The 24,429-nt window shown below is 42.8% G+C and overlaps 1 protein-coding gene across 1 annotated transcript in view; it reads right to left on the minus strand.

Annotated features, from left to right (window-relative positions):
- The window catches only part of LOC126249287 (uncharacterized MFS-type transporter C09D4.1-like), a 96,658-nt gene that overhangs the window by 22,568 nt on the left and 49,661 nt on the right, over positions 1-24,429 (minus strand). The window contains exon 6 of the mRNA XM_049950942.1: positions 7,902-8,012. Coding sequence (XP_049806899.1) covers positions 7,902-8,012 — 111 coding nt within the window. The remainder of the gene's footprint in view (positions 1-7,901; positions 8,013-24,429) is intronic.

The following is a 24,429-nucleotide window of genomic DNA, read 5'->3' on the forward strand; positions in this document are numbered from 1 at the left end:
CGCCTCTTTGATGATGGAGTCCCAGTATGTGGAAGCATGCGAGAGGATCTTGGTTTCTTCATAATTCATGCCGTGTCCCGTGTCAAGGCAATGCTCAGCAACCGCAGATTTCTCTGGCTGACCCAACCTCGTGTGACGTTTATGTTCGTCGCATCTGTCTTTGACCGTACGACACGTCTGGCCAATATAAGATTTCCCACACTGGCACGGGATTTTGTATATTCCTGGTCTCCTCAGGCCGAGGTTGTCTTTAACAGAGCCCAGCATCGATTTCACTTTTGCTGGAGGCCGGGAAACACATTTAATCCGGTATTTCTTGAAAATTCTGCCCACCTTAAAAGACACGCCACCGACATACGGTAGAAAAACCAACCCCGTGGTGTTATCTGCTTCTTCAGGTTGTTCTTGAGGTTTGGAGCGTGCTGGTCGATGCTTAAATCGCGCGGCAACACCTCGCGCGCGCGAACGGGGTCCGTCGCTCCCGGCCGCATTTTCCCGCGCCGCGGCGCGCTTCCGCAGACCGCGACCCGTTTCTCCAGCAGAGGACTCTGGTATTCGACGCTGTCTACGATTGGTCTTCGATGACGTTATGCCCCGCTGGCGCCTGCGCTGTTCTAGAAAGCCAGCATATAAATTGGCGCGCTTCTCAGCGACGCGACAGTAGCACCTGAAGATGGCGGGCAGTTGTCTCGCTGAAATATTGTGCGGTTTCTACAATATTATCCGGCGTAAATCCCGGGAACCTATCAAGCAGATGCAGCGCCGGGAAAGCCTCAAACAGCACAATCCTTAAGTTATTTAATATCAAAGCTTTTGTTACTGAAATGGGCTTTGAAAATTGATATCTTGACAATACCTTGTGAGATTTTCAAAAGCTGTCTACGTATGGGATTCATCTAACACTATCAGAATATCAGAATAGGTTTCTTATAAACACTAAATGTTTTAAATTACAGTCTGTAATGTGCATACCGTGCGTAATAACACGGATTTTTATCACAATTATTAATAAAATATTGAAAGCAGCGGCAGAATTGTGAAGTGTTGACAACATCGGTAGCTCCGTGAGGCTATTTGCAGATGACACGGTTGTCTACAAGAAAGTAGCAACATCAGAAGACTCGTACGTACTCCAGGAAGACCTGCAGTGGATTAATGAATGGTGCGACAGCTGGCAGCTTTCCCTAAACGTAGATAAATGTAATATAATGCGCATACATAGGGGCAGAAATCCATTCCAGTACGATTATGCCATAGGTGGTAAATCAGTGGAAGCGGTAACGACCGTAAAATACTTAGGAGTTACTATCCGGAGCGATCTGAAGTGGAATGATCACATAAAACAAATAGTGGGAAAAGCAGGCGCCAGGTTGAGATTCATAGGAAGAATTCTAAGAAAATGTGACTCATCGACGAAAGAAGTAGCTTACAAAACGCTTGTTCGTCCGATTCTTGAGTATTGCTCATCAGTATGGAACCCTTACCAGGTTGGATTAATAGAAGAGATAGACATGATCCAGCGAAAAGCAGCGCGATTCGTCATGGGGACATTTAGTCAGCGCGAGAGCGTTACGGAGATGCTGAACAAGCTCCAGTGGCGGACACTTCAAGAAAGGCGTTACGCAATACGGAGAGGTTTATTATCGAAATTACGAGAGAGCACATTCCGGGAAGAGATGGGCAACATATTACTACCGCCCACATATATCTCGCGTAATGATCACAACGAAAAGATCCGAGAAATTAGAGCAAATACGGAGACTTACAAGCAGTCGTTCTTCCCACGCACAATTCGTGAATGGAACAGGGAAGGGGGGATCAGATAGTGGTACAATAAGTACCCTCCGCCACACACCGTAAGGTGGCTCGCGGAGTATAGATGTAGATGTAGTGTAAATGTATTTAGTTTTATTTGCTTTTGTTAGCAAAAACACAGCGTAAAGTAGCCTCTACCATAGCAAAATCACTATTATTGAACAAAATATTTGACGTACGAAAAAAGTATAAAAGAGCACTGGGAAGCTGAGAAATTTGCATGTATAACAGAATGCGTAAAAATTAATAGTTGCTAAGTATGCTCTGAAAGTGGACATGTATGGTCTTATATGATCTTGACTCACGACAGATCGAAAGCTTAAATACTCGGCAGCTATTTTATTTGCGGACAGTTGAGATCAGTCGACTTTGGGATTTAAAGGAAGCAACACGTACGTATTAGCGACGTTTGGGTCGCGTCTCGATATTGTCCGAAACTCCCTAAGTGTTGAAACGGAAATTTAGTGATATTCACGTTTGACGGTAGCGAATACTTTGAAATATTTCGATTTGTGAACTTAGGATAGTTCAGGTTACAGGAACTAGCCTAAACTTCAAAAACTTACTGCGATTATGTGCGGGTGGTCGGAGCGTGCGATTTTCGACTGTTTTGGTGATATGGACTTTAATTTAAAACTTAAGCTGAATGAACTTCGATTCATGACAAATGACAAATACGTTTGGTAGTCTCCCAGACATTACCGTAGCCGAAGCTTAAAAAGCCAACTATGTATTCAGAGACCCTACGAACGAAAACTTCCAGCTAACTTTCAATCCATAATTCGTTCAGTTGCAGCTGGGGACTGTTGTTGTTGTTGTGGTCTTCAGTCCTGTGACTGGTTTGATGCAGCTCTCCATGCTCCTCTATCCTGTGCAAGCTTCTTCATCTCCCAGTACCTACTGCAGCCTACATCCTTCTGAATCTGCTTAGTGTATTCATCTCTTGGTCTCCCTCTACGATTTTTACCCTACACGCTGTCCTCCAATACTAAATTAGTGATCCCTCGATGTCTCAGAATATGTCCTACCAACCGATCCCTTCTTCTAGTCAAGTTGTGCCACAAGCTCCTCTTCTCCCCAATTCTATTCAATACCTCCTCATTAGTTACGTGATCTACCCATCTAATCTTCAGCATTCTTCTGTAGCACCACATTTCGAAAGCTTCTATTCTCTTCTTGTCTAAACTATTTATCGTCCACGTTTCACTTCCATACATGGCTACGCTCCATACAAATACTTTAAGAAACGACTTCCTGACATTTAAATCTATACTCGATGTTAACAAATTTTTCTTCTTCAGAAACGCTTTCCTTGCCATTGACAGTCTACATTTTATATCCTCTCTACTTCGACCATCATCAGTTATTTTGCTTCCCAAATAGCAAAGCTCATTTACTACTTTAAGTGTCTCATTTCCTAATCTAATTCCCTCAGCATCACCCGGCTTAATTCGACTACGTCCGCAGCTCGTGGTCGTGCGGTAGCGTTCTCGCTTCCCACGCCCGGGTTCCCGGGTTCGATTCCCGGCGGGGTCAGGGATTTTCTCTGCCTCGTGATGACTGGGTGTTGTGTGATGGCTTTAGGTTTAAGTAGTTCTAAGTTCTAGGGGACTGATGATCATAGATGTCAAGTCCCATAGTGCTCAGAACCATTTGAATTCGACTACATTCCATTATCATCGTTTTGTTTTTGTTGATGTTCATCTTATACCCTCCTTTCAAGACACTGTCCATTCCGTTCAACTGCTCTTCCAAGTCCCTTGCTGTCGCTGACAGAATTACAATGTCATCAGCGAACCTCAAAGTTTTTATTTCTTCTCCATGGATTTTAATACCTACTCCGAACTTTTCTTTTGTTTCCTTTATTGCTTGCTCAATGAACAGATTGAATAACATCGGGGATAGGCTACAACCCTGTCTCACTCCCTTCCCAACCACTGCTTCCCTTTCATACCCCTCGACTCTTATAACTGCCATCTGCTTTCTGTACAAATTGTAAATAGCCTTTCACTCCCTGTATTTTACCCCTGCCACCTTCAGAATTTGAAAGAGAGTGTTCCAATCAACATTGTCAAAAGCTTTCTCTAAGTCTACAAATGCTAGAAACGTAGGTTTGCCTTTCCTTGATCTTTCTTCTAAGATAAGTCATAGGGTCAGTATTGCCTCATGTGTTCCAACATTTCTACGGCTAGGATTTCTGGGGACTAGCGAGGTAAATTCTACAGGACAGTTTATTAGCAGAAACTATTTGTTTCCTAGCAACACGTTTGTAGTAAGGGCACCTAACCGAAAGATATTCGTACGGTCGCAGTATTTCTAAATTTCTCGAAAGCTTTTGACACCGCTCCTCAGAATCGCCTTCCAATAAAACTGCATGCCTATGGAGTATCGTCTGAAGTGTGCTACTGGATTCATGATTTCCTGTCAGAATGTTCATAGTTCCTAATAATTAATGGAATGTCGTTTATGAAACTTTTGTCAAATCGAGAGTTCCCGAGGGTAGGGTTTAGAGTCCCCTACTCTTTGCAGTCCATCCAAACGACTTCGGAGAAAACGTGAGTAGCGCTGTTTGATTGTTTGCAGATGATGTTGTCATTTACCGTCTAGTAAATACATATGATGACGAAAACGAATTTCAAATTGATTTAGGCAAAATATCGTAATAGTGCAGAAAGTGGCACTTGACCCTAAAAAATACGGAAGTGTAAAGTCTTCTTCATGAGCACTCAAAAGAATCGTTAAATTAAGTAACACTATAACTAACTCAAATTTAAAGGTTTTCGATTCAACTAAACACATGGCGATTGCAATTACGAGCAATATAGGTTGCAGGCCGGCCGAAGTGGCCGTGCGGTTCAAGGCGCTGCAGTCTGAAACCGCAAGACCGCTACGGTCGCAGGTTCGAATCCTGCCTCGGGCATGGATGTTTGTGATGTCCTTAGGTTAGTTAGGTTTAACTAGTTCTAAGTTCTAGGGGACTAATGACCTCAGCAGTCGAGTCCCATAGTGCTCAGAGCCATTTGAACCATTTGAATATAGGTTGCATTCGATCTTAGGGAGCAATGTTTCATTGGTGAAGAGGGAAATCTTCTGCAGCCAAGATCGTTTGGTATTTTATTTCCAATGAGTGGAAACTGCTCTCACTGTTTTGGTGCCATGAATAAATGTTAATAAGAATTTTCCAAAGATCCGATGATGACAGCAAGATTCTGTCGAAACAGGTCATTGTGAAATAAAATAAAAATACCGAACGATCTTGGCTGCAGAAAATTTTCCTATTCAGCAATTACGAACAACTTAAGTTGGAACCATCACATAGAAAATATTATGGGGGAGACCACTTTTATTGGCATAATACTAAGACAATGAAAAAGATTTACTAAAGCGAATTCCCGGCGGGGTCAGGGATTTTCTCTGCCTCGTGATGGCTGGGTGTTGTGTGCTGTCCTTAGGTTAGTTAGGTTTAAGTAGTTCTAAGTTCTAGGGGACTGATGACCATCGATGTTAAGTCCCATAGTGCTCAGAGCCATTTGAACCATACTAAAGCGACTGCCTACACTACGCTTGTCCTTCCTCTTCTGGACTGTTGCAGCATGGGTTTGTTACTATATACGATTGACGAAGGACATCGAAAAACTTTAGAGAATGCAGCTGGTTTTGTATAATCGCGAAATAGGGGAGGAGTGTCACGGGTATGACACAAGAGTTGGAGTGGCGATCATTAAACATAGGCCTTTTTCGTTTCGGCAAGATTTTTTCAAGAAAATTCAATCACCGACTTTCTCCTTGGACTAAGACAATATTTTGTTGCCTTCCACCTACGTAAGGAGGAATAATCAATGTACTAGAATAAGAGAAGTGAGATCTTGCATCGAAAGATTTAGGTGTTCATCTTTTCTATATGGTACTCAAAAGCGAGACGGTCGAGAAATAGTCTGAAAGTGGTTCTATGAACCCACTGCAAAGCACATAGGTGTCAGTTGCAGCCGGCCGGAGTGGCCGAGCGGTTCTAGGCGCTACAGTCTGGAACCGCGCGACCACTACGGTCGCAGGTTCGAATCCTGCCTCGGACATGGATGTGTGTGATGTCCTTAGGTTAGTTAGGTTTAAGTAGTTCTAAGTTCTAGGGGACTGATGACCACAGCAGTTAAGTCCCATAGTGCTCAGAGCCATTTGAACCATTTTTGTCAGTTGCAGAATAGACATGTTGATGCAGATGTCGGTGCAGTCGCTTGAACAGCTTACCCGATCAGTCAATTGTCTGCCGTAGGAACATGGTGGGCGATTGTAAGCCCAAAAATGGTTCAAATGGCTCTGAGCACTATGGGACTCAACTGCTGTGGTCATAAGTCCCCTAGAACTTAGAACTACTTAAACCTAACTAACCTAAGGACATCACACACATCCATGCCCGAGGCAGGATTCGAACCTGCGACCGTAGCAGTCGCACGGTTCCGGACTGCGCGCCTAGAACCGCGAGACCACCGCGGCCGGCATTGTAAGACCAAAAGAAGTGCGAAAGCTAGACTACATTCCTAAGAATATATTCTCATTGTGAAAGACGCCGAAGTGTATGTTCTAAAGCATTACGAGCTTCTGTGAAAAAAATATAAATAGAAGACGTATGGAAATGTCAGCCAGCCGGCCGAAGTGGCCGTGCGGTTCAAGGCGCTGCAGTCTGGAACCGCAAGGCCGCTACGGTCGCAGGTTCGAATCCTGCCTCGGGCATGGATGTTTGTGATGTCCTTAGGTTAGTTAGGTTTAACTAGTTCTAAGTTCTAGGGGACTAATGACCTCAGCAGTTGAGTCCCATAGTGCTCAGAGCCATTTGAACCATTTGAAATGTCAGCCAAAGATTTCCGTTTGTTTCCATAAGTATCACGTGGAGAATATCGGACCGGAAATGAGTAGCTGGTAGATATCGGTTCGCAGCTAGGACCCGTGGACATCTCCAACAATCTGCCTCATCTTACAGTAGTGTCAGGCAACATGAAATGACAGGTCGATGAAATTACTGAAACGATGGTTAGCGTTGTTCAAGCCATAGGAGTCATTGCCAGTTCGTGTGCGGCAGATATGCACATCGATTCATTTCGAAAATGGTCATCATCCTCTATGTGGCACGAAGCCTTTTAAATGCTATTTTAAAAAATTCACGATTTCTTGTCTTCCACACAGATTCTCGATCGAAGAAAATCAAATTAAACTCTTCGTATTCTTCAGTCGTTGCGTATGAGGGGATTCGCTTGTCATACTCGACAAAAATACAGATACATTCATTACGACTTCCTTTTCTTTATATTTATACTTTTACTTGTTATATTGCAGTTATTTTTGTAACTAGTTAAACTGAGGTAGTAGGTCTACGGAGTGAATTAATTTCTTAATGACACGAACGGATAAAATTTAACGTACAGTTGACAACGAGATTTTTGAGAAAACGGATGAGAATTCTTGTAGCTACCATTGAGGCATTCACCAGAAGTGATTTTAAGCAACCATTGTAACTGGGCTCAAGATGTCTGCACTGGAACATGAACTCTTCTCCTCCAGAATGTTTACTACGGAATGGCTGAAATGGTCAAAATAGCAAATATCCATCAATTTGACTGCCATTGTCGATATATAATTAAGTAATAAGCATGGAGCAAAAGAGTAGCTGCGCTCTTTCAAAGCAGCCGTATCGGAATTTACCTGAAGAGATTTAGGAAAACCGCGGAAAACCTAATTCTGCGTGGCCGGATGCACAGATGGACTGTCGTCCTCCAGAAGTCACCTCACTCGGGTTTAGTACAACGATTTTTTAATTGAGAATTTGCGTTGGATCTGACACAAGTCATCTGTAGTGGAACAAATGAGGAGAGAATGATAGTGATCTGCCAAAAGACGTGGACAACACAGCGAGTACCCCACTGAAACAAAAACTCTTAGAGTTAAATTTCAATGGTGCAGGGAGAATGGAGAAAGCATGGGCCGAATGGTAAGAAATGATAGAAGTACTTGAGGTTGGAGGAAATAGTGGTGCTCTGTTTTTAATGGTTTTACAATGAGAAAATTGAAAAGACGGATTGTTTTTAAGTTCTTACCCCATTACGGAGATGACTGCGTAGACCAAGGCGCGGTTCCCGAGGTGCACGACCACCGCGAAAGAGGTCAGCGATGCCAGGAACAGAGCGTATACCACCAGAACCGTTTCCCTGTACACAAAACACGTTCACGTCTCAAATTTAATTTATACTATTTACGACATGGATTTTTACCTATGTGAGCGGACATGTATGATCCAGTTTTCAGAACTCCGCACGGCCGCTACCGGAGGTAAAACTGTGTATTACAGGTACTAAGGACTAAAAAGTTAAAATCGACTAACGTTTTCATGGCATGACTAGAACCTGCGACACTAGATCAGTGGTGGCTTGCATGAGCACACGTAGATAACTAATCAACAAAATTTTACAACTAGGGGATAAAAATTAAAAATAATAAACAAAGAAACAAGAAGCTAGCGTAACACTCAGGACATGAGATTATAACAGAATGCGAGCCAAACGCTGAACAAATTCGCACGCCAATTTGAAGGCCGTAGGGCTGTGGGAACGCTCAGTCTAGTTGTTTTTATTCCGTTCGCCGCAGTCGAGGATGTAAATGACGGTCTGACTCCCAGCTTAATATTACACACATAGTGAAGAGCATAAAACACGAAAATACACGTCACAGAAAATACACTACATACCGACTGGTGGAGCACGTGAGACGTTTTCCTCCACGGGCAATGATGGCAGACTGAGAGGGCCCAAGTCTGGAAACTGCCGCAGGCTAGTGAGACGGTTGACAGTACCATGATTGGCTACTCTTTCTTTTCATGTTGGGTGCTGTCAAACAGCCAGTTTGGATGGAGAAATCTCCAACATCCTTGGCGTTGCTGTAATTGTGCCTGTCATTCCCTGGGGAAAGGGCAGCTGATTTTGAAACTCAAAGCTGGTCAGGCCGTAACGCAGGCAGAATTAGATGGGCTGAGAGCTGCAGTTGGCAGCAGTAAAGTTAGGAATACGGCAGATGACTTGGCCGTGATGAAATCGGCTTGATCAGGCAACAGCTTTACTGCTTTGGAGACTGTAGGCAAAAGTGCTCTGACAACCCAAGGAGTCAAGAACACTCTGACGAAACAGGGGAAAAATTGTAAGCCAAGGTTAGTAGCAGTCAGAGGACTAAAAATGTCGTCAAGGTTCTTCTGCAAGGGAGTAGCCATGGGAAGAGAACGTCCAAAATCATAGGTAATTGCCTGGGCATGGAATATGAGGTACTTAGTATTTTCAACTAAGTGCACGGCTCAGCAACTTCAGCAATGATTGAGGTTCTCTGAGGTTCTCGGTAAAGAAGATCGTATAAGGGTTATTCAGGGCGCCAGAAAAAGTTTGGGTCATAAACTGAACTACGCAATTGAAGAAGACATCAGGCGCATCGCTGGGAATGCTCCTCCCACCAATGCGAAGATTTTGTCACCCTCTGAGCGATATGACGAGCCCTGAATGGATGGAGCGCTCCGTCGAATGTGTAAATGCAGAGCTTAACCAGTCACTCCCTAGACTACGGCAGTCGCACGTGGGTGCGATCAAAAAATCGCCCCTCATACAGACACACTACACATGGCATTGTCTACATCTGAAGTTTCCGGGAAGAGATTACTAGCACGACTAATTTCCAGAAGCATTCAATATAACCAGATCTGTTCAATACTTGTGATTTCCAGCTTTTTTATTAGGCCTTTTATAAGCTAAATGTTTTCATAAGACAGAGCTAACGAATAACTAGACACACATTTGTAACACTAAAGGAAGAAACAAAATACTGCAGCTTGGACAGAACAAAGGCTAATAATCATAATACATTTGCACTTTTCCATCAAACATAAGAAGCTTGATCAATAAGAACAATGAACTTGTCGTATCACTACAGGATATTGAAAAATGTAAACGTATTTCTACAGATGTGCTATGCATAAAAGAACATCCTATGGAAGTTAAAGAAATTTAACAGGTGCTTCTGGATGAATACAAGTTAGTATCACATTAGAGCGGGTGTAAAATAAGGATTCATATAAAATGGAATAAAATCCCCGGGAATAGATCTCAGTTAATATTACACAGAACAGCTATTTGAGTGTTGTACATAAGTAATAGACTGATTAACATACAAGACAATTGTTCTGAATGTATATAGGTCACCAACAGGAAATGTTTTAAACTTCACTAAGCAATTAGATGGAGTACGAATAAGGCTTAGTATAAGTAACTGGAAAGTGACTGCACTTGGAGTGTACAATGCACATTTCACCTCTGATTTGACTCCCACAATAACATTCCCAACAAGAACAGACGGACACAGTGCAACATGGATTGATAGTTCAAGCTAAATCCAATTATTTTTAATAAAATAGGTGTGAGAACCACAATAAATGGTTTATGTGACTCAAATTACAGCAATAAAGGAAAGGAAAATTTCATATAATTGTAAGTGCTGTCTAAGTTACACTATTCAGAGAATATTTATAGTATGAAAAAGGGAAGATATTTACCACGGACACACAGTAGATGAGAAATTTAACGTTTCCTAAAAATCTTATTAAAGTTTTCCTTTGCAACGGGTCAATGATATTTACAATGAAAGCTGAAAGAAGGAACAGAGAGTTTTACTTAATGCAAAGGATTAACTCTATTCAAGGCTTAAGAATACATTAAAAATAATGTAAATTCTTCAACGTGCGATCAATAAGGCAAATACAGGTACATTTCCCAAAAAATCAAAACTTCAAGGACAAGGCGAAGACAATTTGGAATATTATCAGGCACGAAACGAATAAACTCGGCAACGAGAATGACCTTAAACTCCCAGACGACAGTAGCAGCGAGACACGTGGTATGACACTCAGATCATTAGCTACCGAATTCTCTGAGTTCATTCTAACAGTAGCCGATAACATGTGGACGAAAAATGGTCCATCGAAACCAAATCCAATAAACTTACTTAGACACGCAGGGCATACTCCACCAGCAGACATAGTTTCTGCCGAATCGTCTACCAGATAGAACACAAAAATCATTAAGTCACTAAAAAGTCGTAAATATTCTAGCTATGATGGTATCGAATCAAAATTACTAAAATTTTGCTCTGACTTCACAGCAAGGGAAGTCAAACGGCGTTCAGAATAAAGACACTTCGACTGTCACAATTTTATTAGTAAACTGTCGAAGTATTCGTAATGAAGTTCTCAAATTTACTGCGATCCAGGAAATTTCTCTGGCTGAAATTATTCTTGGTACTGGGAGCTGACTGAAACACGACGTGGAAAGCTCTAAGATATTTAGTGGGTCGTGGAGCATATATCGGAAAGACACATTAGAGGCTATAGGAGGGGGAGTTTTCATTGCAGTTGACAAAAATATTTTCTCTATTGAGATCGAAGTTGAGTGTGAGAGTGAACTCGTCTGGTGGCATACAACAGACGTAGGTAAAACTTAGTTAATTGTTGGATGTTTTTACCGGCCACGCGAATCCTCTATGGCAGTTCTAGAGTCATTCAAAGAAAGTCTACGGTAAAAAGGGCGTAAATACCCAGATTATGCAGTACTAGTTGGAGGCGACTTTAACCTGCCGCGTATACACTGGGATGCCCATGGATTCATTACGGGGGGACAGACAGACTGTCGTGCGAAATACTTTTGAACGCGTTTTCTGAAAATTGTCGTCAGTAGCTAGCTCGGCAGCCCACACGCAATGGAGATATCTTAGACCTTGTAGCTACAAATAGGCCGGACCTTATTGACAATGTCACTATGGGAACGGGGATTAGTGATCATGATGTCATTATAGCAACTATGATTACGAAAATTAATAAATCAGTCAAGAAGGCCAGAAGAGTATTTCTGCTAGATAGAGCAAACAACCAGTTATTAACATCTTACTTAGACAGTGAAATGGCGTTATTTAGTTCCAGTAAGATGAATGTAGAGGAATTATGGACAAAGTTCAAGCAGATTGTAAATCGTGGTCTGGTGACTTATGTGCCTAGTAAGTGGATAAAGGATGGAAAAGACCCACCATGGTTTAATAAAGAAATTCGGCGGATGCTGAGGAAGAGAGACTGCTGCACTCTATGTTCTAAAAGTGACACACAAATGACGGCAAGCGAAGGTTAGTGGAGGCTCGTGCGTCTGCGGAAAGATCTATGCACGAAGCATACAAAAACTACCATTGTCATACCTTAGCAAAACATGTGGCAGAAAACCCGAAAAAATTCTGGTCGTACGTAAAATCACTAAGAGAGTCTAGGGAATCTGTTCAGTCCCTTGTTGCTCAGTCTGGTGTGGCAGTTGAAGATAGTAAACCGAAAGCCGAAGTCTTCAATTTCTCTTTCAAGAAATCGTTCATACGGGAGAACCGTACAAACATACCGTCATTTGACCATCTTACAGATTCCTGTACGGACGACATAGAAATAAGCATAAATGGCGTAGAGAAGCAACTTAAAGAATTGACAATAAATAAATCACCAGGTCCGGGTCGATTCCAGTTCGATTTTACAAAGAGTACTTTACAGCATTGGGCCCTTACCTTGCCTGCATTTATCATGAGTCTCCCGCCCAGCTTACTGTCCCAAGCGACTGGAAAAAGCGCTGGTGACTATAGTGTATAAGAAAGGTAAAAGAACGGACCAGCAAAATTACAGACCAATATTGCTAACTTTTGTTTGCTGCAGAATCTTTGAAAACATTTTCAAATCGAATACAATAAACTTTGTTGAGGCTAAGAAACTTATGCCCACAAATCAGCACAGTTTTAGAAAGCATCGCTCGGGCGAAACTCAGCTTGCCCTTTTCTCATATGATATACTGAGAACTATGGATGAAGGACAATAGGCATATTTCTAGGTTTCTGGATAGCATTTGACACGGTGTCCCATTGCAGGCTGTTAACGAAGGTACGAGCATATGGAATAAGTTCACAGATATGTGAGTGGCTCGAACATTTTTAAATAATAGAACACAGTATGTTGTCCTCGACGGTGAGTGTTCATCAGAGTCAAGGGTTTTGTCAGGGGTGCCCAATGGAAGTGTGATAGGACCGCTGTTGTTCTCTACATACATAAATGATTTGGCGGACCGGGTGGGCAGCAATCTGTGGTTGTTTGCTGATGATGCCGTGGTATACGGAAAGGTGGCGAAGATGAGTGACTGCAGGAAGATACAAGACGACTTAGACAAAGATTCCAATTGGTATGATGAATGGCAGCAAACCCTAAATGTGGAAAAGCGTAAGTTAATGCGGATGAATAGGAAGAACAAACGTGTAATGTTCGGATACAGTATTACTAGTGTCCAGCCTGACAGAGTCAAGTCGTTTAAATATCTGGACGTAACGTTGCAAAGCGATATGACGTCGAACGAGCATGTGAAAACTGTGGTACGGAAGGCAATTGGTCGACTTCGGTTTACTGGAGAATTTTGGGAAACAGTGGTTCACCTGCAAAGGCGACCGCATATAGGACGCTGCTGTGACCTATTCTCTAGTACTGATCGAGTGTTTGGGATCCGTACCATATCGGATTGAAGGAACACATCGAAGCAATTCAGAGGGATGCTAGATTTGTTACCGGTAGGTTCGAACAAAACCTAAGTGTTATGCAAATGCTTCGGGAACTCGAACGGGAATCCCCGGAGGGAATACGGCGTTCTTTTTGGGAAATGCTGTTGAGAAAATTTACAGAACCGGCATTTGAAGCTGACTGCCGAACGATTATGCTACTGTCAACAAACATCGCGCTTAAGGATCTCGACGGTAAGACACGAGAAATTAGGGCTCATAGGGAAGTGTACAGATAGTCATTTTTCCCTCGCTCTATTTGCAAGTGGAACAGGAGGGGAAATGAGAAGCATGGTACAGGGTACTCTGCGCCGTGCATCTTAAGGTGACCTGAGGAGTGTCTGTGTAGATGTAGATACAGACTTGGTAGCTCCACCCTTGAGTTAATTTTGTAACCAGGGGACGAGTCTAGGCATATTTCCTGGAAGACTTAAGTATGAGATGGTAATACCAATACGCAAGACTTTGGATAAGCAACTGACCTCAAATCATCTATTGATATCGCTTCTTCCTGTGTTCTCGAAAAGAATACAACGGAATACTGAATTTTCATTTTCAGAAGAACATCTTAGCAACAGTTCAGTTTGGTTTTCGTGAAGGCTTCGCTACTGAGAAGGCAATATATGAAATGTATGATTTCACGAACTCAATTGTAGTAGAACTAAACAAGAAAGAATACCCCTTCAGATTGTTTGTGACCTGGCCAAAGCCTTTGATAACGTGGATCATTAAATTCTGTTAAGTAATCTAAAATGATATGGTATTAAAGAGCTTCCCATTGCATGGCAGTAGCCCTATATTAACAATAGGAAATATGGTGTGCCACAGGGTTCAGCGCTTCACCCACACCCGTTCTTGGTCAAATTAACTGATTTACCTGGAACATTCGGGGACTCTTCAAAATCTTTAATGTTTGCTGATTATACAACTACATTGATAAAAGGCCCAGTTCACATTCTTAACAGACACAGGAAGAAGAATAATACTCACATCAAAAAAAGTTTTGCATCACCCCGGATCCCAGGACTCCTGAAGATAGACGTTGACTGTGGATATTGTATCACAGACACAGTCCCTTTGACTGTTCAGAGATGTCACTAAACCCGCCCAAAGATGTAAACAACCATGCATGAGCAGCGCCTATTAGACGGAGGGAGTCCGGCAGCCGACCGGTTCCAGTCATTCCACCAGGAAGGAGGTACGTGGCTTGTGTTGTCTGTAGTTCAACCATGCCTAGATGGTCAATACCGCGGTTCGATGACATGCCTCGCACAGGCTGCCCAAGAGCTACTACTGCAGTGGATGACAGCTACCTATGGATTATGGCTCGCAGAAACCCTGACAGCAACGCCACCATGTTGAATAATGCGTTTCGTGTAGCCACAGGCCATCCAGTTACGACTCTAACTGTGCGCAATAGGCTGCATGATGCGCAGCTTCACTCCCGACGTCCATAGCAAGTTCCATCTTTGCTACCACGACACTATGCAGCGCGGTACAGATGGGCACAACAACATGCCGAATGGACTGCTCAGTATTGGCATCACGTTGTGTTCACCGATGAGTGCCGTACATTCCTTCAATAAGACAATCGTCGAAGACGTGTTTGGAGGCAACCCGGTCAGGCTGAATGCACTGTCCAGCGAGTGCAGCAAGGTCGAGGTTCCCAGCTGTTTTGGGGTGGCATTATGTAGGGCCGACTTACGCCGCTGGTGGTCGTGGAAGGCGCCGTAACGGCTGTACGATACGTGAATGCCATCCTCCGACCGACAGTTCAACCATATCGACAGCATATTGGCGAGGCATTCGTCTTCTTGGACGACAATTCGCGCCCCCATCATGCACATCTTATGAAGGGCTTCCTTCAGGATAACGACATCGCTCGACTAGAGTAGCCAGCATGTTCTCCAGGAATGAACCCTATTGAACATGCCTAGGATAGATTGAAAAGGGCTGTTTATGGACGACTTGACCCACCAGCCACTCTGAGGAGTGGGACAATCTGGACCAACAGTGCCTTGATGAACTTGTGGATAGTATGCCACGACCAATACAGGCATGAATCAATGCAAGAGGGCGTGTTACTGGGTATTAGAGGTACCGGTGTGTACAGCAATCTGGACCACCAGCTCTGAAGGTCTCGCTGTGTGATGGTACAACATACAGTGTGTGGTTTTCATGAGCAATAAAAATGGTGGAAATGATGTTTATGTTGATCTCTATTCCAATTTTCTGTATAGGTTCAGAACCTCTCGGAACCGAGGTGACGCAAAACTTTTTTGATGTGTGTATTACAGAAACTCGTCTTACGGAGTTCCAAGAAAAAAAAAAAAAGAAAAGAAAATAGCTTACAGGTACCACAAGTAGAGGTCAATGCGCATATGTACACTGGATGAGACTCCATTTTTGAATTCCTGAGCACTCACGTAAACTCACATGTACTGAGGTGGTACCAGCATGTGGGTAAAATAGTAAAAAGCTCAGTTCTGGCTGCTTTTCACTCAGAAATCTATTTCATTGTGTTGACCTACAGACAAGATTGGCTGCACACAGTTCTGTCGTATGACAGAATGATCTGGGACATTTCAGCTAAGGTGAAAAAATGTTTATTCCACAGAAGCTTGCTATAAGAATATTCTGCAAAGTTGCTGACAGGACATATTGCTGAGGCCTCTTCAGGAATCTGGGGCTTCTTACACTTACATGCCATATGTTATTTGTTGTTGAAAACAACAGTGTGTTTAGGATGAACTCAGTAATTCACAATCACAATACTAGGAACAGAAATAATTTCCATATAAATTATGCATTCTTCTCTGAGAATCAGACTGGGCTTTTGTATTCTGTTGCAAAATGTTTTAATAGGATGCCAGAGGACGTTAGGGAGAAAATTGGAAAACCTAAATATTTAAAAACAATGTAAAATATTTTTCACTGGCCACTCCTTCTACAATTTATCAGAACATTTGGACACAAGAGTAAAATTCCACCTAATTCTAATACTTATATTAAAGATAGCCTAAGTTTTCCAGTATAAAGAGCGCTGAAAGTGGTCTGTGTGAAGTTACATAAATGTTTTTTCTGAAGTTTTAGCTGCTGAGTAGTATAGGAGGAAGAGCAGTGGCAGTTTTGAGAGTATCTGTTCCGCTCTTAAGATAAAAAAATAAAGTCATCATCAGTTTGTGCAGATTAGCGCTAGTCATGATTTGTTACTAGAATACTTTACAGAAGTAGCCAGAAGATGCCACTTCTGTCTGTTAAGGTATAACTTGACTCATTCCACATCCCTGAAGACTCTCCTTCATGATAGTATTTACGGGACACGCTATGTGAGGGAAGAAGAGAATGAATGAACGAATTTGGTTAAACAAAAAAAAAAAAAAAAAAAAAAAAAGAGAGAGAGAGACTGATTATTGGGCGCGCATGTATCCATCATCTGCAGCATACACCAAGGTTTTCATAAATTGGGGAAAAATAGCCAAAAGTCATGAAAATGCGAAACCAATCCAGCGAATCTTCAGTTTGTTTTTACCTTGCTAGTGCTGCAGAAGTCCTCCACAAGAAGACCAGAGTGTTGGTCTACTAGCATCATTTGTACATAGCAGACAACTTCATATCTGGTGTTGTTCCGCAAATAATTTACTGGCCATGGCTGATGAATATTCAGACACCTTCGATAGCGAACGGAAGAAGCTGTGGAAACGGATCAGTTCGGCCCGCCTAGGAGAAGTTACGTCAGGGGCTATCTGCTGACGTGGCAACTGCTGCCCCCGAGGCACTGAGCAGGTACCACATAGCTCGACACGGCAGGAGGACCAAAAATCGTCGTCGCAGCAGAAAAGTAGAGCCGATGTGGCTCAGGTTATTTGATTGCTTCACAAACGATCCGTGGTCCTGTTATGACTTACGTGAAGGAAGCCAATGCTTTAGCAAAACATGGATAGGTCAAGCCTATATAAATACTTCTCATTTCTAGTCAGAGGTATTACAGTATACCAGCCACCAGCTCCGAGGTGGTACCTACGACGGTCTGGAAGTCTTCGAGTGTACGTGGATCAGTCTTCTCCCCCGGACTCTCCCACTGATAGCTGCAGTCCTGCTGATCGAGCTGGGTCCAATGCAGTAGACTTTACACCCTGCAATCAGTGGGTCAGTGGGTCACCTGTGGATCTACATCAGCCATTGCCGGCCTCCTATCCTGGAGGTCTACCATTCGAGCGTGGAGCCATGCAGCCATCAAAAAATGGTTCAAATGGCTCTGAGCACTATGGGACTTAACATCTGAGGTCAGGAGTCCCCTAGAACTTAGAACTACTTAAAACTAACTAACCTAAGGACATCACATAGATCCATGCCCGAGGCAGGATTCGAACCTGCGACCGTAGTGGTCACGCTGTTCCAGACTGAAGCACCTAGAACCGCTCGGCCACAGCGACCGGCGCCCACACAAGGTCCATGGCGTTATTCTGTGCACGTCTGTGCTGTGTGCCCTGTCCTTTGCTGCCAGCAGTCTCTAGAAACCTCTGTGAGAGCCATCCTGATAGAATGGGATCAGTACGACAGACCAGCTGCGATGGAGAGTAATTACCATATTTGAGGCAGACAGATCAAACAAAAATGGCCAGATGGTTAAATGCTTGTCGTTCGGTTTTCTTTTACAATTTCAATTTATCGTCACGAATTTTAACCTGCTATCTAGACACTCTAAACAGTGCGTACATACTTAATAATCATGGTGACATGCAATGATTTTTATATTATATACAGTAATAAATTACGTTGACAACAATCATTGGAATATTAATGTAATAATAAAGCAGAAAATTGAAAATAATAATTGATTCAAAAGAATAAAAGGAATTAACTCAAGTTCCAAGTGAACAACTTCCAACTGATATTACTATATATGTAACTGACAGCTTCAGAATAACTCTAGGTTTGCAAACTAACTACAATAATACCTACTTCTAAACCTACTGCTGCTACACCATTCTACATAGCCCACACAGGTATGTACGTATCATATGCGGGTTGTGGCAACACTATAAATAAAAATTCGCCATCCAGAGGTTGCAGCCATGGAAAGCATTGGACTACACAGTGCGCCAATGAGTGATACTTGCTACTATGCATTCTAGAGGTTATCAGAGCCCCATAACAACTATGATCGGCCTTTTCTTCAGGAATGAGAATGGTAACACGATTGAGTACTATGCTCAGATGATTCGTTAAGAGAGTACAGAGGACAGCGAAGGAGAAACAATGTCCATAAAGGAAAAATTATATTATAATTGTTTGTGATAATAAAATCATCCAGCAAAGCAATCTACGCGAATGATTCTTCTGAGCCGGCTGCTGTGGCCGAGCGGTTTTAGGCGCTTCAGTCCGGAACCGCGCGACTGCTACTGTCGCAGGTTCGAATCCTGCCTCGGGCATGGATGTGTGTGATGTCCTTATGTTAGTTAGGTTTAAGTAGTTCTAAGTTCTAGGGGACTGATGACCTCAGATTCTTCTGAAAGAATGGAAGAGCAAACTTGTCTTTGTCTTTTGATGACAGCATTATGCCATCTGAAACTTCTGAGCAGTCATCACGTACCAACATTAAACGTTATTTTGCTAGTATTGTTTTCTTACTTTTATCAAACTGCACGTATAGCCCCTAAAAAAATTTACAGTGTAAATGCTTTTTAACTAGTTTCTCGTAAAAGTTACATGGCTTCAGCGATATATGAATTCCCTCTCTCCGAGAGATAAGTGATCATTACTTTAACATGGAAATATACGATGTATGTCAAAGTATGACTGGACACATGTCACGACAATTACACAATAAACGTACATGATTAACAGACGAATTGTATTTATGCAGATGTTTTGAATAAGCAGTACTGGAGCTGCAGCTTTAAGATAAAAGAAGATTACGTCGTCCTAAGCCTGTGGGTTATTTTGAGAACCAATCCTAGACTAGGTATAAATCTCTTGGAGATGCCGTCGTCTTCCTCCGACTTCTGTACTGATTTACCCAGCCTGTTGTAGGGAGGCTACAGCTAAACGCGGACTTAAAACAAGGGGCAATATTTCACATACAGGGTGTTTCACGACTCATATTACACACCTCTAGAGATTGTAGAGGGGTGTAGTAGATCAAGTTCTACGTAGGAACCCACGTACGGAAACTGTTCTTTTCTGTGTTACGAGGAAAACAAGAGCTACTTAATGGCCCGCTAGATGTTTCTTACGCTGTTCGCCTGTCGTGGTAGGCTACCCACATTCAAGTGGATGGTACAATGACACGATGTCACGTGATTTGTCCGTTTCCACCTGCCTTGTTTTCGTGCTTCCTGGTGATGCGTCTGTTGACAATTACGGTGACTAGTACTGCAGTAAAAGGATGCCGGAGTACACGTTCGCAGAGCACACCGACATTTTGTTAATTTACGATGAAACTCGCCGTAATGAAAGAAAACTTCAACTTCTGTAGTATGAGTACTTTCCAAATCGTGTGACTCCGTCTCATCCTATGTTGACCAGCGTAGAACAACGGCTGCGCGAAAGCGGGAAATTCACAAGCAATAGAGCTAACTATGGTGCTCCAAGAAGGCGGCGCAGTGTCATATTGGAAAAACTGAAGATAACCCATCGGCCAGTACTCGAGCCATTGCACATTACTTTCATGTGTCTCATTCGTCTCTCTGGTGCTTGGCACGAACAGTGACTCTACTCATATCACCCTCAGAAGGTGTACGCCATGCTCCCGGCGGATTTTGTGCCACGTGTCAATTTCTGTACTTGGTTTTCACGCCGTTTTATGGATGTACCTCAGTTACCAAAGCGAATTTTGTTCACCCACGAAGGGCATTTCAACAGGGAAGGTGTTTTAAATCCCCGAAATAGCCACATTTTGGATCAAGGAAACTCCAAAGCCACATTTACACGAAGATTTCAGCACACCTTCGACATCAATGTCTGGGCAGGTATCTACGATGGTAGTGTGATTGGGCCCTCCGTCCATTCTACCCACCTAATAGGAGCCAAGTACTTGATATACCTGCAACAAGTGACGGTGGAGTTTTTGGAAGATGTGCCACTGGCCACTCGGCACGCATTGTGGTTCCAACATGATGGAGCGGCAATCCATTTTGCAGTTCAAGTCCGAAAAAATCTGAACGTAGTCTCCGGGGACAGGTGGATCAGTCGAAGTGGACCACATGCTTGGCCACCAAGATCCCGAGATTTAATCCCATTGGACTTTTTCTTGTGAGGCCACATGAAGAGTCAAGTTTACGAGATCTCTGTCCAGTGGAGGAAGATCACTGCTGCGGCAGAAGTGATTAACCATGCACCGCACGTGTTTGACAGAGTTTATGTGAACTTACTGCGCAGATACACTGTGAGCACCGAACTTGGAGGTCGTCATATCGAACACAGTAAATGGGAGTAAAGTCTGTACATCTCGTTTTCCCTGTAACATGGAAATAAACCGTTCCTGTACATGGGTTCCTAAGTAAAACTTGATCTACTAAGTCCCTCTACAATCTCTATAAGTGGGTAACATGAATAGTGAAACACTCTGCATACAAATCATTACCAAAGGCGAAACACAGGAAAAATTCAACGTACTGCCGAACGGTTGAACTCGAGACCTTCGAGTTTGTAGCCTGAGACAGATGCAACAAGCCAGCTAAAATCGCTGATCATGGTAAAACTCAACGAACCGACGAACGGTTGAACCCGTTTTAAATAAACAAAACTAAAAGGACATACGGTAGCTTAGATATCATGTGCTCTTCATCAAATAACATTACTCTTCTGTGGCTCTTGCAGCAGATATCGCTCAAAGTCTCATCAACTAACGTAAGGGATCATTGTGCACAGGGAATCAGCAGATATCATACAACTTTACCGAAATACACACAAGTGCGCTCACAGTGGAGCACGGTTTCAGGACCGATGAAGACTGCAAGCGGACACGGGTTAGAGAAATCGTAACTTACGAGCCACCCACTCTGCTCTTTGTGGTCAGCGTTATTCTCCTATCGCAGAGTATGTGTTTGAAGAGATTTTTCATATCGTGCTACGAATAAAGAGTAGGTGAACCATCCTCTAATTCATCTAAATGGATACGGGAAGTCACCTAAAACTACATCCAATATTTCCAGTTTTCTAGACCAGGGGTCGTTAGTACTACGCTTGGATACTACCGATGTTACCTCATCTTGCTTCACAAGTTAGTGCTCTAAGCGTCAGAGTGAGAAAACAAAAACAAAAAAAAAAACTGCATGGCTACTCCCCGCACCGTCCAGCAGAGTTAATCGTACCCGCCTGCACGTGCACACAGAGAACGCTGGATAATCCACCAGTCAAGGAGCACCAGTATCTCCAGTATACCGGCTGCTTTGTAGTCTTTCTCAAATGATTTTAAAGAAGCCAGTTGGCTGGTTAAGAGAAAGTCAGCCATCTTAGGAACGTTTTAGCTTAAGTTGAAATTTATTCTAATAACTTGGACGTGTAGATATGTTAAGTTTCCTTTATTAAAAATGAACTGTACTAGATTAAAGGATTATTTCGAAATAGTATAAGTAACAGAAAGTTGGTTGAAACCGGAAGTGAGTAGCGACGAAATCCTAAGATCAGATTGGAATATTAATCGTAAGGCTGATTCCCAGTGTGAATTAATTTGGGTGAAGTTAAACGTCGAAAGTAGGTCAAAAATGGAAACCGGATGCTTTTCTAGACTGCCTGGGACAGGAGATTTAGTGGTAGAGTACTTCAGAGAGATCTTGCAGAATATAGTTAATAATTTGCTAATCATGCCGTTGTAATAGGGGGTGACTTCAGCTTGCCAGATATAGATTGGAAGAGTCATAATATCAAAACTGGTGCCAGAGACAGGAATTCGTATGGCGCTCCTCTGAATGTCTTGTCCGAAAATTACTTTGAGCGGATAATTAGAGAACCAACACGTGAAAGTAACGTCTTAGAGCTCCTGGCAACAAATAGACCCGAACTTACCCATTTAGTCAACGGAGAGAAAGACAGCAGTGATCATAAAGCTGTGGTAGCAAATATGACTATCGGTTTTATAAGGAATATTTTGAAAGATGGGAAAATATTTTTGCTTAGCAAGAGTGACAGGATACAAATTTCAGAATATCTGAGTAGTCAGCATCGAATATTTAGTGCTGATGACGAAGTTGTGGAGTAAAAATGAAAAAAAAAAAACAGAAGTATCGTTCAATATGTCTTAGACAAGTATGTTTCAAGTAAGTCTTAAGGGATTGGAAAGATCCATCGTGATTTAATAGCCGTGTCAGAAAAGTGCTACGTAAACAAAGACAGCTCCGTCACAGATTCAAAAGAAATCAAAACACAGTTGACAAACAAAAGCTGAGAGAGGCGAATATGAGCGTAAGGAGAGCAATGAGAGGAGCGTTCAATGACTTTTAAAGTAAAATTTTGTCAACCGATCTAAGTAAAAACTCTAAGAGGTTATAGTCTTACGTAAAATCAGTGAGAGGTTCGAAACATTCAAACAGTAACCAGAAACGGGAAACATACAAAAGGCCTAAATACTGAATACGGTCTTCAGAAACTGTTTCACCACGGAAAAACGGTCCCTCCTTTCAACCATCGCACGTACTTCGAAATGGCAGACACTGAGATAACCGATCGGGAACAGAAAAGTAACTACAATCGCTTAGTAGTGGAAAGGTATCCGGACCGGGTGAAACACGTATAAGATTCTACAAAAATTATGAGATAGAACTTGCTCCTCGTCTAGCAGATTGCTGTAGCAACGAAGGCTACCTAGCGAATGGAAAAATGCGCAGATAATTCCAGTTTTCGAGAAGGTCGTAGGAGAGAGGCACGTAATTACCGGGCCATATCATTGACGTCAATATGTCGTAGAGTTATGGAACAAGTTTTATGCTATAGAATTACGGCTTTTTGGAGAACGAAAAACTACTCTTTAAATATCAACACGGATTTTGCAAACAGAGGTTTTGCGAAACTCAACTCGTTCTGTTTCTCCATGAGATCCATAGCACTATAGACAACGGCGCTCATGTTGATGCCGTGTTCTTTGACTTTTGGGAGGCACTAGATACCGTCCGGCACTGCGGTTTAGTGAAAAAAATACAAGCTTACCGAGTATAGGAGCAGATTTGCTACTGGTTTCAGGCCTTCCTTGCACATAGATCTCAGTGCGTTACTCTTAACGGAACAAAATCGACAAATGTAACTTCCGGACTACCCCAAGGAAGTGTGATGGGACCGATACCGTTTATGATGTATACAGGGTGTTACAAAAAGGTACGGCCAAACTTTCAGGAAACATTTCTCACACACAAATAAAGAAAAGGTGTTATGTGGACATGTGTCCGGAAACGCTTAATTTCCATGTTAGAGTTCATTTTAGTTTCGTCAGTATGTACTGTACTTCCTCGATTCACCGCCAGTTGGCCCAATTGAAGGAAGGTAATGTTGACTTCGGTGCTTGTGTTGACATGCGACTCATTGCTCTACAGTACTAGCATCAAGCACATCAGTACGTAGCATCAACAGGTTAGTGTTCATCACGAACGTGGTTTTGCAGTCAGTGCAATGTTTACAAATGCGGAGTTGGCAGATGCCCATTTGATGTATGGATTATCACGGGCCAATAGCCGTGGCGCGGTACGTTTGTATCGAGACAGATTTCCAGAACGAAGGTGTCCGACAGGAAGACGTTCGAAGCAATTGATCGGCGTCTTAGGGAGCACGGAACATTCCAGCCTATGACTCGCGACTGGGGAAGACCTAGAACGACGAGGACACCTGCAATGGACGAGGCAATTCTTCGTGCAGTTGACGATAACCCTAACGTCAGCGTCAGAGGAGTTGCTGCTGTATAAGGTAACGTTGACCACGTCACTGTATGGAGACTGCTACGGGAGAACCAGTTGTTTCCGTACCATGTACAGCGTGTGCAGG

Source organism: Schistocerca nitens, chromosome 3, assembly GCF_023898315.1.
Source record: "Schistocerca nitens isolate TAMUIC-IGC-003100 chromosome 3, iqSchNite1.1, whole genome shotgun sequence".
NCBI classification, from domain to species: Eukaryota; Metazoa; Arthropoda; class Insecta; order Orthoptera; family Acrididae; genus Schistocerca; species Schistocerca nitens.